The 16,965-nt window shown below is 52.3% G+C and overlaps 1 protein-coding gene across 3 annotated transcripts in view; it reads right to left on the minus strand.

The window, feature by feature from the left end:
• Positions 1-4,374: 4,374 nt before the first annotated feature.
• Positions 4,375-16,965, minus strand: part of SLC24A3 (solute carrier family 24 member 3) — a 90,111-nt gene continuing 77,520 nt past the window's right edge. For all 3 annotated transcript variants that reach the window (XM_044442920.1, XM_044442919.1, XM_044442921.1), the window contains exons 11-16: positions 15,647-15,920; positions 13,429-13,595; positions 11,615-11,729; positions 10,879-10,991; positions 6,691-6,756; positions 4,375-6,495 (exon numbers count right to left, since the gene is read on the minus strand). In XM_044442920.1, the coding sequence (XP_044298855.1) occupies positions 6,346-6,495; positions 6,691-6,756; positions 10,879-10,991; positions 11,615-11,729; positions 13,429-13,595; positions 15,647-15,920 (885 nt within the window). In that variant the 3' untranslated portion in view covers positions 4,375-6,345. The remainder of the gene's footprint in view (positions 6,496-6,690; positions 6,757-10,878; positions 10,992-11,614; positions 11,730-13,428; positions 13,596-15,646; positions 15,921-16,965) is intronic.

Genomic DNA, 16,965 nt, shown 5'->3' on the forward strand with positions numbered 1-16,965 from the left:
CCTGCGCCGGGAGGATGCCAGTGCCGCAGGAAGGTGGTCACGAGCCGCATGGCTTGGGGCGGTGGCCCACGACAGTCTCCTGCCGCAGCGGAAGGGCGAGACGGCCATCCCTGTTCCTTCCAGCCACACTGGGACTTGCATCTCGCTTCAGCACTGACGACAGGACTGGGTGATCCTCAGGTAAGGTCCCCGGGACAGGAGGTGAGGAGGGCGGGGCTGGGGGGGCGGCCAGGAGGCCGCCAGCCCCATATCGACTGCCTGGGGTGACGGCATCACTCAGCCTCATGGAGGGCCAGCTCGCCCATCCTATGAACTAGGAGTCAGAAGCCAGTCCTTGGCGGACCCCTGTAGGAGAAGAGGTGGAACGCAGGAAAAACATGAAGCGAGAAGGCCAGGAATGGGGAAGGAGTCTGTCCATCAAGATTCTTTGGGAAATACGGAGTTTCTTTCTCAATGAAGGCAGAACAAGCGTGGAACCAGCCCAGCAACTCGGAGCCCTAATTCAAGGTGTGCGGACCGGCATACTGGGGAGCTGGTCTACCTCCGCCACAAGCAGAAGATGCCTGAGGATTTGCAGTGCTCCCAGAGGTGAAACCAACCCTCAAAGAGTGTGCAGGCACAAGACAAGTGCACCAGAGAGGGAAAAGCATCCGGCCTCGTCCTGCTCGGCTTTTCCACACGGAAGATCAAAGAGAAAAGCATTCAAAAGCCACGCGGAAGCGTAAAGAGGCCCCCGACCTGCATGCCGACGCGGCACCGCTCCGTAATGCACCTGTCTCCATGCGCCTCTGAAGCCACGCTCCCGGGCTGCCTCGTTCTGCCAACACAAGCTTCGCAGAGAGCCCACGGCACTGCAAGGGGCCTGCCTGGGCCTCAGCGCCATCCTGCCAGAACCCTGAGTGGGTCGGACCGAGGGCAAAAGCCCATCCCCGAGGCCTTGCTGAGCCAACCCTCAGAACTCGCCTTCCTTTGGGCTGAGGAGGCAGCCTGCGCAGTCGGGAAGGGGCCACTTACTGCTCTTGCCCTGAGTGCCATTCATGCGGTGCAGCCCCCAACACTGCCCACCCAAGGCTAGGCAGGTTTGCAGGATTCTGTTTGGACCCAGGGGTGGGCATGTCCAGCCTTGAGAAGAGAAGGCTGGGGGCGGATGTGATCTCCCTCTAGAAGTGCCTCCAAGGCTGCCACAAAGAGGAAGGTCAAGGTCTCTTCTGGCAAGAGTGCAGGGCATGGAATACTCAGTTCAAGTTGCAGCAACTCAGATTCAGGCTGGACACCAGGAAAAGCTTCCTCATGGTCAGAGCAATGGGACAGTGGAAACAGCTGCCTGGAGGGGTGGGGGCTCTCCCCCACTGGAGACATTCCAAAGAAACTGGACAGCCCTCTGCGTGGGATGGTATAAACTGGTGTCCTGCAACAGCAGGTTGGACCCGGTGGCCTTCATGGCCCCTTTGATGATTCTATGATGCTGTTTGGATCCAGAGGATCCTCTTTGCAGCCCGACTTGAGCAGACTCCTGCCCAGCCCGTTTTTCCCGCCTCCTCGGGATCCGCACTCAGGTTTCTGCCCCGTTCAGCTACACAACTAACGTCAGCTCACGTCTTCTTGCACGCCAGTGTGATGTACCTCCTCATATTGGCACAAACTCTTGGCTTGTTACAAGCAAACAAAAAAAATCTTATCCTGTTTATCTACAAAAACCATTTGAAATATTCATTCTCCCTTTTTATAATTGCAGACAGGAAAAAAGCGAGTATTACCTAATTGTGAGAATGTTCTGGAGAAGCATCTAAGAAAATTTAGCCTGACTATTCAGCTGAGCCAGGCTTTAGGCGAACACGGCGTTCTGTACGTAAGTTACATGGGACACACTCGCCTTGAACTAAGCGGTAGTTACTGTGTGGACTTGGACAGAACGACGTCAAGCAATCCCCGAATGCCAACTTGCCAGATAGTGCAACACGTCCTGCAAAATACAGCTTTCGTCTTTCCTAGGAGTCTGTGTACTCCAACGGGTTTCCTGCTACACCTATCAGAAAAGCAATGCAAAGTTAATTTGCCTAACGACTATATACTGGGACACAAGGAGTATTACATCAGGCCAACAATCGTGAATGCTTCGTGAGCAACGCCATGCTGACTTAAATCCAACAAAGCCCTACCCACGACACCGTTGGGACAGTGTGCGCCTTGGCAGTTGGGGTGAACTCTGACATCCTAGCCCTGCTGTTCTTAATCTTGTCCGAACACTCAAGGAGAAAAGCGTCAACAGCGAGAAATGCATGCAGTTAAACCCAGTTCTACCAAGAACTGCTAATGGGAGGGATTTCAAATGTTTGGCATTCCCTAGAACAGCTCTGATGAAAATTAGGCAAACTGTTTTGTGTGTGCAACCAGTTTATTGGCACGCACCCCTTTTTTATAAGTAGTGATTCCACTGTTGTAGCTACTAGCAAGACCTTTCAGTAGTACGGTCCAAGAACACTTTCCAAAAGCTAAAGCTGCTCACAACTTGGTTTGTAAGACTATTCCGCTAATTTTAGCTCAGGAACAAAGAAAAGACATCTGTAGTTGTCATTAAACCTGATACATGATGGTTACTTTGGGAAATAGACTTGAAGTATCAAGAGGCTGTAAGAAAGTCAGCAGAATCAGGACCATTATCCATAAATAACGGAAATGAAAGTGCCTGCATAGTTTTGGCTCAATTCTACATCAATCGCATTCCTTTTAACAGGACTTATATGAGGGTGGACTCGAAAGGCCATCATGAACCGGGGTTAATTCACTCTCCCGCGCTGCTTGGCACGGCCCTCCCAAGTAACTCAGCGTGCACAGTGGGAGCACACCCAGCTCGGTGGCCGGATCTCGATCCGCACCGACGTCACTTCCGTAAGGTGGGCCAAATGTTGGCTCCCACGCTGGCACCCATGCAGTAATGCTCCCACACTTCACGCACGGAGGCTCACTGGCCCCCATTGCCAAGGGTCCCGCCCCGTCACGGGCTGACTGACGCCGGGGTGCGGCCAACCCTCTCGGAGCTCCTCAGACACGAAAGGGGACTTCGACCCCGGGAGTCCGCGGAGCCGTCGGAGCCTTGGGCACGGCCGCCCGGTCTGTTCAGCGGAACCTCCCCTGGCTGACCTGGGGGCCCCAACTGCAGCTCCTGAAGCAGGCGCCGGGGATGCTGGGCTGGAGGACACGCAGCTCCGCTTTCCGTCCTGGTGTTCCCAACCCTCGCTGCGCCTTCCCAGCTCGTAATTTGCTTTCGTGCTGGTAATTCAGCGAGGGATGTCTCATATTTGATGGCCTCCGTCGTGAAACGTCCCTTTGCTGCTGTACCAGAGGGTAGAGGAAGGCTATTTCACAGACACAGATCCACCGGACTCCGTTGGAGCTGCCCTGCAAATCCATGGAAGAGGTTCTGAGGGAACAGATCCTGACTGAATTCGCTTTCCGAATCAAAGAGCGACTTTTAAAAAAGCAGATGTAATTTTTGGGTGCTAAATTGGATTAAAGGAAATAGGCTGAATTATAAGATCAAATTTAAAGCACTGAATTATGACAGGTGATGCCAACCATGGGGCATCTCCAACTGCATTCTGGGAAGTCCGAGGGTTCCACTGCACCCTATTAGGGGGTCCTGAATGAGAAGACTGGTGATCGTGGGACCATCTTTTAGGGTGCGCTCCCACCGAAGCCTTCAAGAACATGGCCAGTTTCCCAAGTGAACCAAGTGCGTCCTAACAGATACTTTAGGATCTCTGCACCGCCCACAGGTCCATGACAAATACTCACAGGATCTTCCCTCTGATGTGGTCAAAAATCAACAGAAGGCAGGAGAATGTAGGTGGGAGGGCGGGAGGGGGGAACCACTGGTCTAAAGCAAGGGGGGCCCTTCGGGAGAGGTGCCGTCGAATATTTTGGATAAACCTGCCTATCGGCACAGGAGCTCCGACCATGTAACTTGTGTGACATGGAACCCCGAAGAGCAGGGAGTGCGTCTATCTGTGCATCTGGGTGAACGAGGGAGAAAGCGAGGGGAGAAATGTGAATAAATCCATCCCTTCTCCACTGAACTACAGCCATGATTGAGTCCACGTGACACAGCGACCCCCCCTGAAAAGAAGAGTCCGCCCTGGCTGGAATCACGGAGGGCATCTCAGTGGACCTGCAGCTGCAGCCTGGGGCCCATCTCCCCGCGCCGCTCCTGGTCCCGTAGGGCCACTGCCACAGCCTCCCCCCTTCCCGCCCCGGCAATCCTCTCATGCCGGCATTGCGGTTCCCCCAAGGGCTCGCCGTTTGCCGCCCTCAAGCGAGGTGCGAGTGGCACAGCGGCCGTGCAGCGCCTTGCTCGCCAGGGCCTGTGGCCGGCGCACACCGCAGGAGCCCCGTGCCACGATGCTGAGCAGGCGAGGCTTTTCTTTTCGCTCACAACGAGCTCACACTCGCGCACCGAAGACCGACGCACCCCCCCTTTTAAATCGCACAAATGTTTGCACACGTCACTTGCACTGAGGAAAATAAGATGGTTCATCGGTGCTACGGATGTGCCTGACTCCCAATGCAAGGAGAGCTCCAGGAGCTACTAAATGCTCTCCGTGGACATCATGAGTGAAAGCAAGGTGCTGTAATGAAGGGAGGGAGCAGATACGAACCATTTATTTCATATTATTTATCCCAACAATAGTCATTTTGAAGTGCTCGCGGGTAAAAGTGCAAACTAATGGAGAGGGTTTCGCTCAGGAACTCGTGTCGGTGCCCCCACACCGGCTGGCTGCTGTTTGTTAAATAATTGCCTCGTGGGCAACACAGATCAAGCAGATCTCCGATATTTGCCCAGCAGAAAGCCCCCCCTTGCACAGAAGGCAGGTGCCACGCAAGGCAAAACCGCCCCGTGAGACCATCGGTCCCCAGCCTATAGAGGTGAGCGGCAAAGCACCTCGCCTGACCGTCAGTGAACGAGTGACATCCATGGCGCAAACGACGTGGACAGCAGTGGGATGGATGGCGTGCCAGGAGGCCCCGGACGCTCTCAAAGCGCCCCAGCCCCCGAGGAACCGTGGGGTAACTTGTAAGCGATTCTGCATGCGGTAGAAGGCAGGACTCGTGCGGAAGCTCTCCTGAAATGAGGCGTGTGCAGGAGAGCTTCCCAACCGGTTCTGCCAGATGAAAGCAACCTCCTATCGAGTCCAGTGTATCCTTTGCAACATGACGAATGGCAGCAAAAGCATCTGTGCAAATTATGCCTTTCGGAAACCAGTGTATACAACTTCTTTTTAAAAAAATGTGTGCCATTTACCTCCCTTCCCAATGAATGCAGACCTTCCCCCCTTTCCTGCCCTTTAGGACAGCGAGAGCCAGTCGGGAGATCAACCGGGCTCTGTGGGCACGGACCCAGGACACTCGGACTCAGTCCAGAACACACTCGCTGCCTCTCGCGCCGCCGTTCTTCTCCGCCTCTTGTCCTCCTGACAGAAATAGTTTGCCTACCGGAATACTAATGACTTACCTTGCAGAAGTACAGAGAGGGCAAAGAGGGTGAGGGACAGAAGCACTTTTCGATCTAAAAGTGCCACACAAATTAAAAACACGGAAAAGCAACCAGGGGTCAGTCCCGGGTTTGGCACCCCAAATGACCGACCGTTAGCAACCAGGACTGCCCCTCCGACAACCGGGCCTAAAACTATTGCTTGGCGATACAACGAATCTCGCTGTTGAGCATAAAATGGCAGTGGTGCCCAACTCTGCAGGCGGAGTCCTCCGAAATCCCTCCGAGGAGGCACGGGAGTCACTGCGTCGGCGCCTGCGCTTTCCTGCAAGAGGCGCGAGCTCCGTGCCTGTGGACAAGCACCTAGAACTCTGCCTCCGCAGCGGCACGTGGGACTTTGAGCGGCTTGCGGAAAGCTGCAAGAGGGCTCGTCCGGGGGAAAAGGACAGAGTCAGTTCCTTCCATTTCCTGAAAGAAGCACCCAGTGGGATGTATCCTCTTCTTTGTATCCTAGCTATAGTTTCAGTTCATAAATTAGATTAGTCTTCCATCAAATAAGTTAAAAAAAAGAAACTGTGGAAGTTCAGTTTCTCTGGCTCAGAGCCAGGTCGACGTTAGTCCGTTTAGCCCGCAATCCCCGTTCCGAGGGTTTACATCTTCACATCAGTGCAGGAAGAGGGTCCCGAGATGGTGTCTGTCCGTGCGAAGGGGCGGCCGAGAAGGGACTGAACCAGAACGGGAAGAGGAGGTGCGTTCCCCGGCCGTCACCGGGCACCGCGCACGGCCTGGAGGCGCCAGCCGCGTTCCGTATTGCACAGGTAAGGAAGGCAGGGATCTCGCGGCAGCCTGTCCTCGGGTCAGTGTTCCCTGCACATGGGCAGATTCACGAAGGTGAAGACGTTGAACTCGGTCATGATGGAGAAGCACAAGAAGATGCCGTACAGGGAAAGGCACACAAAGCCCAGCTTCTTATCCAGCTTCCATTTGTTCAGGTGAACACCAAACACCTACGACGGATGAGAAAAAGGATTTCCTAGGAGGACAGAGGCGGGGGCGGAATTCGGGCTGACGTGAGCTGGCAGAGGGACCTGGAACCGCAGAACAGGCTCCCCGTGACTCAGCCGGCCAGCCCAACCAGGGGTTCCCCCAGTGGACCCATCATCCACCCGAAGAACAAAGCGACGACGGGCTCGTATACTTACGGTGAGAAAAACTGACGCCAGCAGCAGGCCCACGGAGTAGATGAGCCCTCGGCTGTTCAGTCGGATCTGAAAAAAGCAATGCCACGGCTTTAAGGGTCCGTAGCTCATTCTGCCCCAATCGGCATCTACACAGTATAAAACGGTAATCACGGAGCTATAAAGCAAGCATCAATTTAGATCGAACACAATGCCACATTGTGAGAACAGCCACAGAGTTTCAAAGGAGGGTATTCTCGGTCTGCAGATGTATTTAAAATTCAACTCCACCTTGCTAGAAAAAGAGCCAAGCTTTATGGCCAGCATTAAAATGATGCAGATAATAATTCAAATTCAAATTACAGCAGAGATTCTAATGAAGCTGCAGCAGGAGTTCGGGGTGCTGCTAGCGAGCTGTGTGTTTAGCAAGTTCGTCTACATGAAACACATCGTCAGGGTAAAGATCGGCGTGCTTTTGTGTGGATTAGACCCGAGAATATTTTTAGTGGCAAGCTGCCACCGGTTCGCAGGCCTCAAAGGAAAACCAGCGGAGCCCAGTTCTTCTTCAAAAGGTGAGGGGTCGACGCGTAGAGCACGGTGGCTCAGCTGCACTGACAGATGCACAGAAAGAGGAGAGGAAAAACATTTGTCTGTCGCCACAAAATCACTCTGAGGACCAAAGTTCATGTGCCATGAACAATGCGCCTCTTGTTTGCTCAACAGCTGGACTTTCTCCTTGGTCCGCATCGCCATCCTCAACCGAATAAGCCATTCACATCGCGACTGTCTTCACCAGAGTCATCTATTTGCTGCCAGGCCAATAAATGACGCCCCGTGTTACATCGGTAGTGTCTTTTCAGCTATTTCTGAACCGGGTTTTAAAAAATGGAAGCGTTCAGACATGTGGATGCAAAGCAGATTAATAAATATTTCCAGATCCACGAATGAAATTTGTAGAGTTATGCAGGGAAGGAGCATAGCTTGGCAAGCCCCTCCTCAGTTTGTGGGTTCCTTAGCAGCATCCTATCTTTTCTCCTCTTGCTTGTGGGTTTGTTTTTTCAATCAGGGGGTAGAAACCATGAATGTGGGCAGGGAACAAACAGCCCATACCAACTGTAGGCAACTTAGAAGCAGAGAAACAGAGTGAGTCAGAAGGGACCTCCTGGGCCATCTAGTCTGACCCCCGGCTCCAGCCAGCTCCACTCTTGACATGACCACCATGTGCCTGTCCAGCCTTGAAGACCCTCACCGATGGGGCTTCAACCGCCTCCCGTGGAAGCCCATGCCCTGCCCTAGGGGTCCTGACTGACCTAATTGATGGGAGTGAGCAGAGGAGATGGTCCTTGGGGGAGAATATCAGACGGGCCCCCTCTGCCTGGTTTGAGGGGGTCGGCCGCTTTGCACCCTCTTTCCCCACTGTATTCCCCACACCCTGTGGGCCTGGGAGCACGGAGGTGCAAATGTGGGGCAGGGCGGGAGGAAGCAGGAAAGCAGAGTCTGGGGCTGCAGACAGAGCTCATGTTCAGGTGAGACGTGACCCTTCTGGTTAGCGGTTCGGGGTTTGGTGCATTGTGCCAGAGGGGCGCGTCGGGGGATGTCCTCACGACAGAGCCGTCCGTGAAGTGGGCGATCGCCGCTTCGCCTGGCTACTGTCCCCCACAAAGGTGCCCCCCCAAAGGTGCCGACACGGGCACTCAAGAGCGGGCCTCGGTCCTCAGAGCACCTGCTTTGCAGGGGGAGAACCGCAGGGTCTGCCCTAGCCGCTCACAGCTGCTTCTCCCCGTGGCGCCGTGTGCCCTTCTTTCCCTGCCGAGCTGTTCAGAGATCCCGGAGAAGCTGCTGTGACCCTCCCGGTTTGCTCCCGTGTCGAATCCACACGCTTGGCAAGTGTTTTCCGAGCTGGGAAAACATGGCATTTAATTGTGAATGCAAAATGCGTTTTCCTCTTGCGCTATCCCACTATACCAAAGTGACACCTCAGTTATATTTATTTGTTTGTTTGTTTTCCGATTTATATCCTGCCTTTTTCCTACAAAGGGCTCAAGGCAGCTTACATCTCCTCCTCCATCTTATCCCCACAACAACAACTCTGTGAGGTAGGCTGGGCTGAGAGTCTGTGACTGGCCCAAGGTCACCCAGTTGGCTCCATGGCTGAGCGCGGACTCGAACCCGGATCCTCTGAGTCCCAGTCCCATGCTCTTCACCACTACGCCACCCTGGCTCTCATTATTAGTCATCATATATTACTATGACTATATTTCATTTATATTTATTTATTTATGAAAAGCTTTTCTAGGCCCTCCACTATAAGCATCTTGGGATGGCTTCCAAGAAAATAAAAACCCCCCAACAAATATAACAAAACAAGGCATATCCTGTCTTTTTTCCTCTCGTGAGGAACCCAAGGCAGTGTCAGCTCCATTTTATCCTCACAACAACAACCCTGTGAGGTAGGTCACAGTCTGTAACTGGCCTGAAGCCGCCCAGTGAGCTGAGTGGGGACTCGGACCCGGACACCCCAGGTCCCCGGTTCAGGACTTTAGCCAGCACACCAGCAAAGACCGCCAGAAGGCAGGAAAGGGATGGCAGCTTGTCTAATACTCCGATCTCAGAGCTGTGATAATGCCGAACGTAGTTACGGAAAATTAACAGCCTAATGTAGAAGAGCCCTTTCTCCAGGAAGACAAGCTACATAGATGGACAAACCATCTGACCTGGAATAGTCCAGCTTCTCCAGGAAAATGGCCCAAGAAGCAAAAATGAGTAAGCACTGCCCTGTTCAACTTTGTATTATTTAATGTGCCATCATTACAGTGTGGAGCAAACTATCAGAAGTACGGGGACATTGTTTTAATTTGCCTGCGCCACTGACAAACCCTCCATCTGTTTCTTTGTAGTCTTGCTGGACGCCAGATCTAAATGGCTTTTCTGCCAAACCAGGAAGGCTCATTTCTCTGGGGAGACTTTCCCTGGACTGTCGGCAGTCCCCGTTCTGGATTCTCAGCTGCCCGCAGGAGGCATTGCAGCTGCACTTCCTGGAACAAAGTCCAGCTTTTGCAGGGCAAGAATTTTCGTTGGCACCTTTCTCACGGAACAGACGAATCGGGAGAGAAATATTTGTGGGTTGAAGCGTTGCATAAGGTGCACTTCAAGTGCCACGGTTGTGCTTTTTGTTGCGGGCAGAAGCAAAACAGAACTGCTCAACCCTAAGAGCAAAAGCCCCGCGAATGAGAAAACCAGGAGGAGCAGGTCCCCAAGAACAATCTGCAGGGAAAGGGGAATGCAAGAGCCCCGAAGCAGCTCCCACTGCTGGTTACAAAAGATTTCACTGCCAGCCACCAGCTTCTCTCTGTAATGAGCAGCAGACAAGCCAATTGGCTGGCTCGCAGAGTCTGATTTGCACAAACCGCATTTTCAGAGCGTGTCCCTCCCTCCACTAGCGGGACCGTGACATGCAAGTTACTGATGCTACTCATCTGTGCAGGTTTTGAGAAAAGAATCTTCCAGCACATCTAATCTGGCACCAAGAAGTTGTGTTTGGGTCCCCAGCCAGCCGTTCCTGGTTTCACCACAACACACATCACAGCTTCATTGCGAGGCTGAAACGATGGACTGGGTAGACCTCCCATAAACTAATTGCATATACACAATTAACAGCAGCCAAATGACTCTGCACAGCATCGTAGACCTCCTGGCTAATGTAGCATCGCAATGCAAGATAAATAAAATAAATTAACAGCTAATAAGCAGCTTGTATGAACTGCCAATTGCTGAACAAGTGGAAAATAATATGGAGCTGAGAGGTACGCATGTGAGGTACAGATAATTTTGGCTAGTTTGGACCCAGAGCGTGAAAAAGCAAGGTGCTTTAGAGGCCTACTTTCATAGGAAGAGGAGGACTCTCCAATTACAGAGAAACCCCTACATGTTTCAGAAGCCTCTTACTCTAAAGCTTGGCATACCATTCAATGCCAAGAGAAAATTTTCCTGTTCATAGGCATCTCCCTCGCCTTTTTCTAATTCTTATTTATGTATTTGAATAGGAATCTACACACTCACGGGCAAATCTTTGCATATATTAACAGATGACATACCATAATTTCCCACAAATCTCAATGCATGCCCTTCCCCACACACGACTGCAGATTCAGTTAACCACTGAAAAGGAGCGTCTCTCTAAAAACAGGGAGTTCAGCTAAGCCCAGGACTTACGTAAGAGCCGTAATTTACTGCCAGAGTCTGCAGAGACCATGGGAGGCCAAGACCGATAAGAATGTCGAAAACATTGCTTCCGATCGAGTTGGACACAGCCATGTCGCCCATTCCTGAAAAAACAACGGCACGCATTAACTGGAAGGATTGCCCAACAGAATTCCTCATGCCCCGTTCTATCAATTCCTAGCATGGGTTTCGTCTTTTGCCCCGACATCGCAAATTACGTGGCTGCCTTCTTTGACCCTCCCAGAGGTCTTTTTCCTGGCTAGTCCCTGCTGCGGGATACACGAAATCAGAACTATGTTGCCTCGGCGTACATCGTCTGCATTTATGTCTAAAGCGACAAAGGCATCACGTGGTCACGCATCCACGCAGAACCCCTCAGCCCCAGGCTGGGCATGCCTGCATGGGAATGCATGCGAAATATGCGCCCTCCACAGCCGGTCCTGCAGCTTCACGAGGGCCTGCACTGAGTCAGCGCAGGATGGTCTGGTTCACACATCGGCTTCCGCCCGCGGCAAAGGGCAGGGCAGGGAAGGAGACTGGGGGAACCGCGTGCCCCGCCTTCTCCCGCTCGCCCCCTGGACTTAATCCGAGGCCACTGGTATCATCTGCAGTCCCTCCAGGGTGCAAGCACGTCTCCTGCGGTTTCCTGCCCCTCAGCCGTGTGGCAGGAAGCGTTCTGCTCCGCAAGGGGCGCTCGCGGCTCCTCGCGACGGCGCCCCAGACGCACCTTGCCGCACTACGATGAGGCTCGCCATGCAGTCCGGCACGCTGGTCCCGGCTGCCAGAAAGGTGATCCCCATGATCACGTCGGGGATGCCCAGCGTGTAGCCGATGATCGTGACCTGGGGGAACAGAGCCCGCCGTCAGGAGCGTGCCCAGCTCGCCCGCACCGGGGATGCCCACCGCGAGGAGCTAGCTCCCCTGCTGCGGGAGGCACCCCAAGCCCCACCACCCGCGCGGCTTCCCTCTCTCTCTCCCCCCCGCCTTCCTCCAGCCTTCAGGCAGACTTCTGGCTCCACAAGACCCGTGCTCCACACTCTAGAGAGCCTTCTGCCACTGAGCCTGGATGGCTTCCTGCTCTCCAAAGTGCCCCTCCCTTGGCCACCCCGCTCAGCTCTTGCCAGCTTCAGGCTGCGGCTTCTTTGATGGAATCGAAGGCCTTTATGGTGCCTGTTTCCCAAACGTTAACCCAAAGAAGAGGAGAGACATGCTTCAAATTAATTTTCATCAGAGAATGGGAACCGCCTCCTCACCCTTGAAACATTTCCCCGTTTCCCTTCTGTCCTACTGTTCTATCCTCCCTGCACCCCCTAAAATAAAAGCACAAGGAACTAGACAGAGCAAGAGGGAGTATTTCATCTCTGCTAATGTAGCAAAAGCACTAGTTTCTTATCTTATTAGTAGCAAGTACAGTGAAAACTGCATTCCAAGAAAATTCTAGCAAAGGTCACTGCTCAGGCCAATTGCCCTCCTCAGACTTCTAGTTTGTACTAAGGGTCTTCAAAAGTTTCCATACTTTTATAAATATATTTTATATATTTTTTGCTGATGCCATTAAAAAGGCAGCAAGATGCTGGGAAAAATGCATCGCAAAGGAAGGCGACGATATAGAGAAGTGATGTGATTTGTTTTTGAAGTTCTTAATGAACAGAGTTGTAAGAAGTGTGGAAACTTTCTAAGGAACCCTCGTATATTTGGGCACAGAAAGAAGCCTCATGAAGCCTTCAGGAACCCAACGCAGCTAGAAGCCTGTTTCTAGTTCCTTCTTGGTTTGCATTTCGGGAATGACACTGGACGCTACTTGCCTGCCCAGAAAACAGCAGTGCCGTGTCTTCAGGAGGGTCCAGCCGCAGATATGCAGAGATACATCTTTATCTTCCCGTCTAAGTGACCCATACGCCCATTATCTCCTCCTTTTTCTTAATATTCCACCCCGTTCCAAATTCCAAAGGCCCTGCTCTTGGGAACAGCCCACCACTCCTTTACACCTCCTCAACTAATTCTCCTCCACAGTTCCTCCACAAGGGGCTGCTCCTCCCTCATTCAAAGTATCTCAGGGTTTGTTTGCTCGTTCGTTCGTTCGTTCGTTCGTTCGTTCTTCCTTCCTTCCTTCCTTCCTTCCTTCCTTCCTTCCTTCCTTCTTTCACCCAGACACCTTCCTTCCTCCTCGCACGCCCCACATGTTTGCTGAGATGTCCTCTCCTTTGGAACATGCGGAACGCACACAGGGGCTGGCGCGAGAGGGACCTCTTCGCAGCGAGGCCACACAAGTGGTTGTGAACTGCACCAAGAGCTTGGCTTTGGGGCACTACGGAAATGAAAGAACGAATAATTCGCAGAGGACGGAACTAAGCTCTCAGTGGGCTTTGCTGGGAGGCAAATCTGGAAGGGTTTCCTGTTCTTCTGAGAAGTACCTGGCCAACCTCTTCTGGAAACGGGAGAGGAAGGAGTGGAAACCGGTCGACACGAGTGGGGCTCTTCCTCCATTCGGGGACTCCAAGCGGAGTAGGGGTGCCCAGCGTTCCCCGGCCCCATACGTACCATCCATACCATCACGTACGAAAAGGCGGCGATCCAGAGCGTAGAAGAAGCAAAGGTGGCCAGGAACCACTTCTCCCAGCGGGGCCTGCTGCAGTTGGGCACGGTGAAGTACAGGAGGAGGGACAGCGGCCAGGTGAGCAGCCACTTGGTCATTTCCGCTGCGCCCGCTGCAGAAGAGCGAGAGGCGAAGGCGGAGGGTGAATGCGCCGCTCTTGGCTCGCCACCGTCCGTCCCGAGCGACCGCAGCGCGGCTCAGTGCGGCCGCAGCTCCAGTGTGAGGAAACCGCAGGCAGCCACACACCTGTCGGGTGCTGGACACCACTCCCGAGTCTCTCCAGCTCTTCCTGCAAGCGTTTTATTCTGCACAGGAAATGTGAGCATTCACAAGTCTCTGAGCACTGGCGCCCAGCTGTGGGATCCGCTCCCCAGAGAGGTTCGCCTGGCGCCGTCACTTTACTCTTTTCTGGCGCCAGGCTAAAACTGTTTTATTCTCACAATGTTTTAAGATTTGATTGCTTTAATTGGGGTTTAATTGCTGGTTGGAAATTTTATTAGAATGCTGTATTTTATTTTACATTGTCTTATTAAACTGTCCCAAGACCATGGCAAGGGACGGCCTAGAAAATTTTTAAAGAAATAAATAAAGGCTATGGTCTGCAGCTCGGGATGGTCCTGGACCCTCTCGCTTGTTTCTCAGGTGGCCTCAGTGGCCAGGAGCTCCTTCTATCAGCTTTGGCTGATTTTCCAGCTGCGTTCCTACTTGGAGGAATGGTAACCTCTCCAGGTAACCAGGACTACTGTAATGCGCTCTACGTGGGGCTGCCTTTGAAGACGGTCTGGGCTCTCCAATTAATCCAAAACAGAGCTGCGCTGCTTCTGACAAGGACCAGTCCTGGAGAACGATCACACCGGTCCTCCACCAACTGGCTTGGCTGCCTAGTTCAAAGTGCTCACGCCAACATGCAAAGCCCTAAACGGCTTGGGACCGGGACATCTAAAGGAATGCCTGTGTCCACACGTCCCTACCAGATCACTCAGGTCATCCTTCGTGAACCCACCCCAAACGAGGCGGGGGAATCAGCGAGGAAAGGGGCCTTCTCCGTCACCACACCTCATCTTGGGAATTCCCTTCTGATGGAGCTGCAATTGACCCTCACTTCATCTTGCGTTCAGTGCCAAACTAAGGTGTCTTTATTTAGCATGTTTTTCGATTATGACCATCGCTGTTGCTGTTGGTTTAATGCTTTATTGGTTTGCTGTTTTATTGCTTATATTGTGTTTACCATCCCGTTGTATTATATTGTACTTTTACTCAAGCATGTTTTATGGTTTTGGTTATTATTGTCCTCTATTTGTATCTGTATTTTCTATTTTTATCTGTATTATTGTTTAAGATTGCTTTGTGAACTCCCCAGAGGGTCTTCTGACTATAGGGTGGTATACAAATGCAATAAACAAACAAACTTCATAACCTGACCCATTAACAGAATACCACAATTAAGCTTTGCAAGTCACAGGATCAGTCCAGAGTTTGGAACAATGCTACTTCCTTTCAGCACCAACCCAGCAGAGTCTTCTTGGATTCTGCCGGAATTAAGTGCACATACCTTTTTCCAGCACCCGAGGCTGCTAGGCAGGTGTTCGCCAGCTGTGGGATCCCCATGACGCTTGCCAAGGGAAAATCAGGCCTGTGTCCATGAAGGGGGAGCCCAGCAGCTGGGAATGTGGAAGGCCGAATTCTGCTCACCTTCCATTTCCTTAGCAGCAAACGATCCCTGCTCTTGGGTCCCACCTTCCCAACCACCACTGAAAACTGCTCACTACTGGTGAAACGAGTTAAGCGTGGAGTTAACATCCAGCTCTCTCTGCTTGTCTCTGCAGCACCATAGTATTGCATTTGTGTGGAATATTTTTTGCTGTTTGACTGTAAGATGTGCAGAGAGCCTGACGGGCTATGGGGCGGCATACAAATGTAATCAATGAAATGGAACAAAGAATTTGCATGAATTTTAGCCAGGACTGCATGCAAGGAAGGCGGGGGGCTTTCGTCGAGACAGCCCTGCCATTTGAGGCCCTCTCACTCAGCCTCTCGACGGGGTGCTGTCAGTGGGCGCAGACCAAGCCCAGCCACCTGCAGGGATGCTCCAAGAGCGCTCGAGGGCAAGGGTTCGAAGCAGCAAAGGCAGAGACAGACACGTAAAAGAGGGGAATGACTTACAGGGTGGATCAAAGGGCGTGTAAGGGCCCCCCTCCTCCTCCTCCTCTTCCTCCTCCTCCTCTTCCTCGTTTTCATCATTTTCGTGGTCATCGTTTTCATTTTCCGTTTCATTCCCTGCTTCAGCAGCTTCCTCATCTTGCTGGAGCCCACCTGTCCCTTTGTCAGCGGAACTGCTGGGTCCCAATCCGTTCTCCACGGTGCGCTTGACAGGGACCTTGATGGACACCTCGGACTCTCCGTTGGTGTACACTCTGCTGTTGATAAGTCTTTGTCTCTGGGGGAAGAAAGAAAGGGACATTTGGGACATCAAAATTCCTGGAAAATTCATGACGCACAAAGCTTTTCCCTGCCTTAATTCATGCAATCGCAATATTCCCTTACAAAGGCTGTGCTTGCTCCCCTCTGAAGAGGCAAATCATGGTCTAATTTTTAGAAACAAACATGGACCAGTCAATGAATTGATTCGTTGAGCCCAGAAATACCTGTGGATCCTCGAAGCCTGGACGGATCCCCTTTGCAAGAAAACGTCCACGCTCACGCTGCATCACGTTCCCCATCGCAACCGAAAGAGGCTCATGCAGCAAACCTCCGCGCGCTTCGTTTTCCATCCCACCAATTAAAATGGGAGGGGGCTAATTTTAGTTGATGAACCCACTCGGTAAACCCCTGAAAGGCTGCAGATTAAAACTGGACGTGGAATTAATCAACGCAAGTTTCAGTGGGTTAACCTACTCAGTAAAACACTGAACGAGTGAACCTTACTTTTAAGGCTTTTCAGTATCGAGAGAAGGAGCAGTGCCTCTCAGGACTGAATGCTGACAACCAATTCTCTCCCTATTTCATCAGCGCAGCATTCTATGCAGGATTTATTTAGGACAATATAAGATAGCGCATTGTTTGCTCTGCACGATACGCTAACCACCGGCTCCCGGCACACAGGACGCGGCTTGTGGTTGGGCTTGGCCGGTGACCTGTTGTCATTCAGTCACTTTTCCATCCACAACTTAGGAGCAGAAGTGACCGGTCCTTCGTCATTGTCTTGCACACAAAGCAGTATTATATTTTTGGACCATGTTCCCAGATCTCTGCCAAGCAAAGGCTGCGTGCCAACGACTTCCTTGGGGACTTGGGCTTTCCTTCTTTCACCACATGGCTTTCAGTACAGCCCGCTGATCCCTCGGCTCCAGAGTTCCTCCTCGCCCCAGTGAGCACAGCCACTGTGCCTCCTCTCCCTCGCTGCAAGCCAGAGCCGATCGCGAGGCTTCTTCTGACACTTGCTTAGCGTATCAATTGCTGCATGCAGCCTATTTTATTTTATT

The sequence above is a fragment of the Varanus komodoensis genome, unplaced genomic scaffold, assembly GCF_004798865.1.
Source record: "Varanus komodoensis strain SLA01 unplaced genomic scaffold, ASM479886v1 scaffold40, whole genome shotgun sequence".
Classification (NCBI taxonomy): Eukaryota; Metazoa; Chordata; class Lepidosauria; order Squamata; family Varanidae; genus Varanus; species Varanus komodoensis.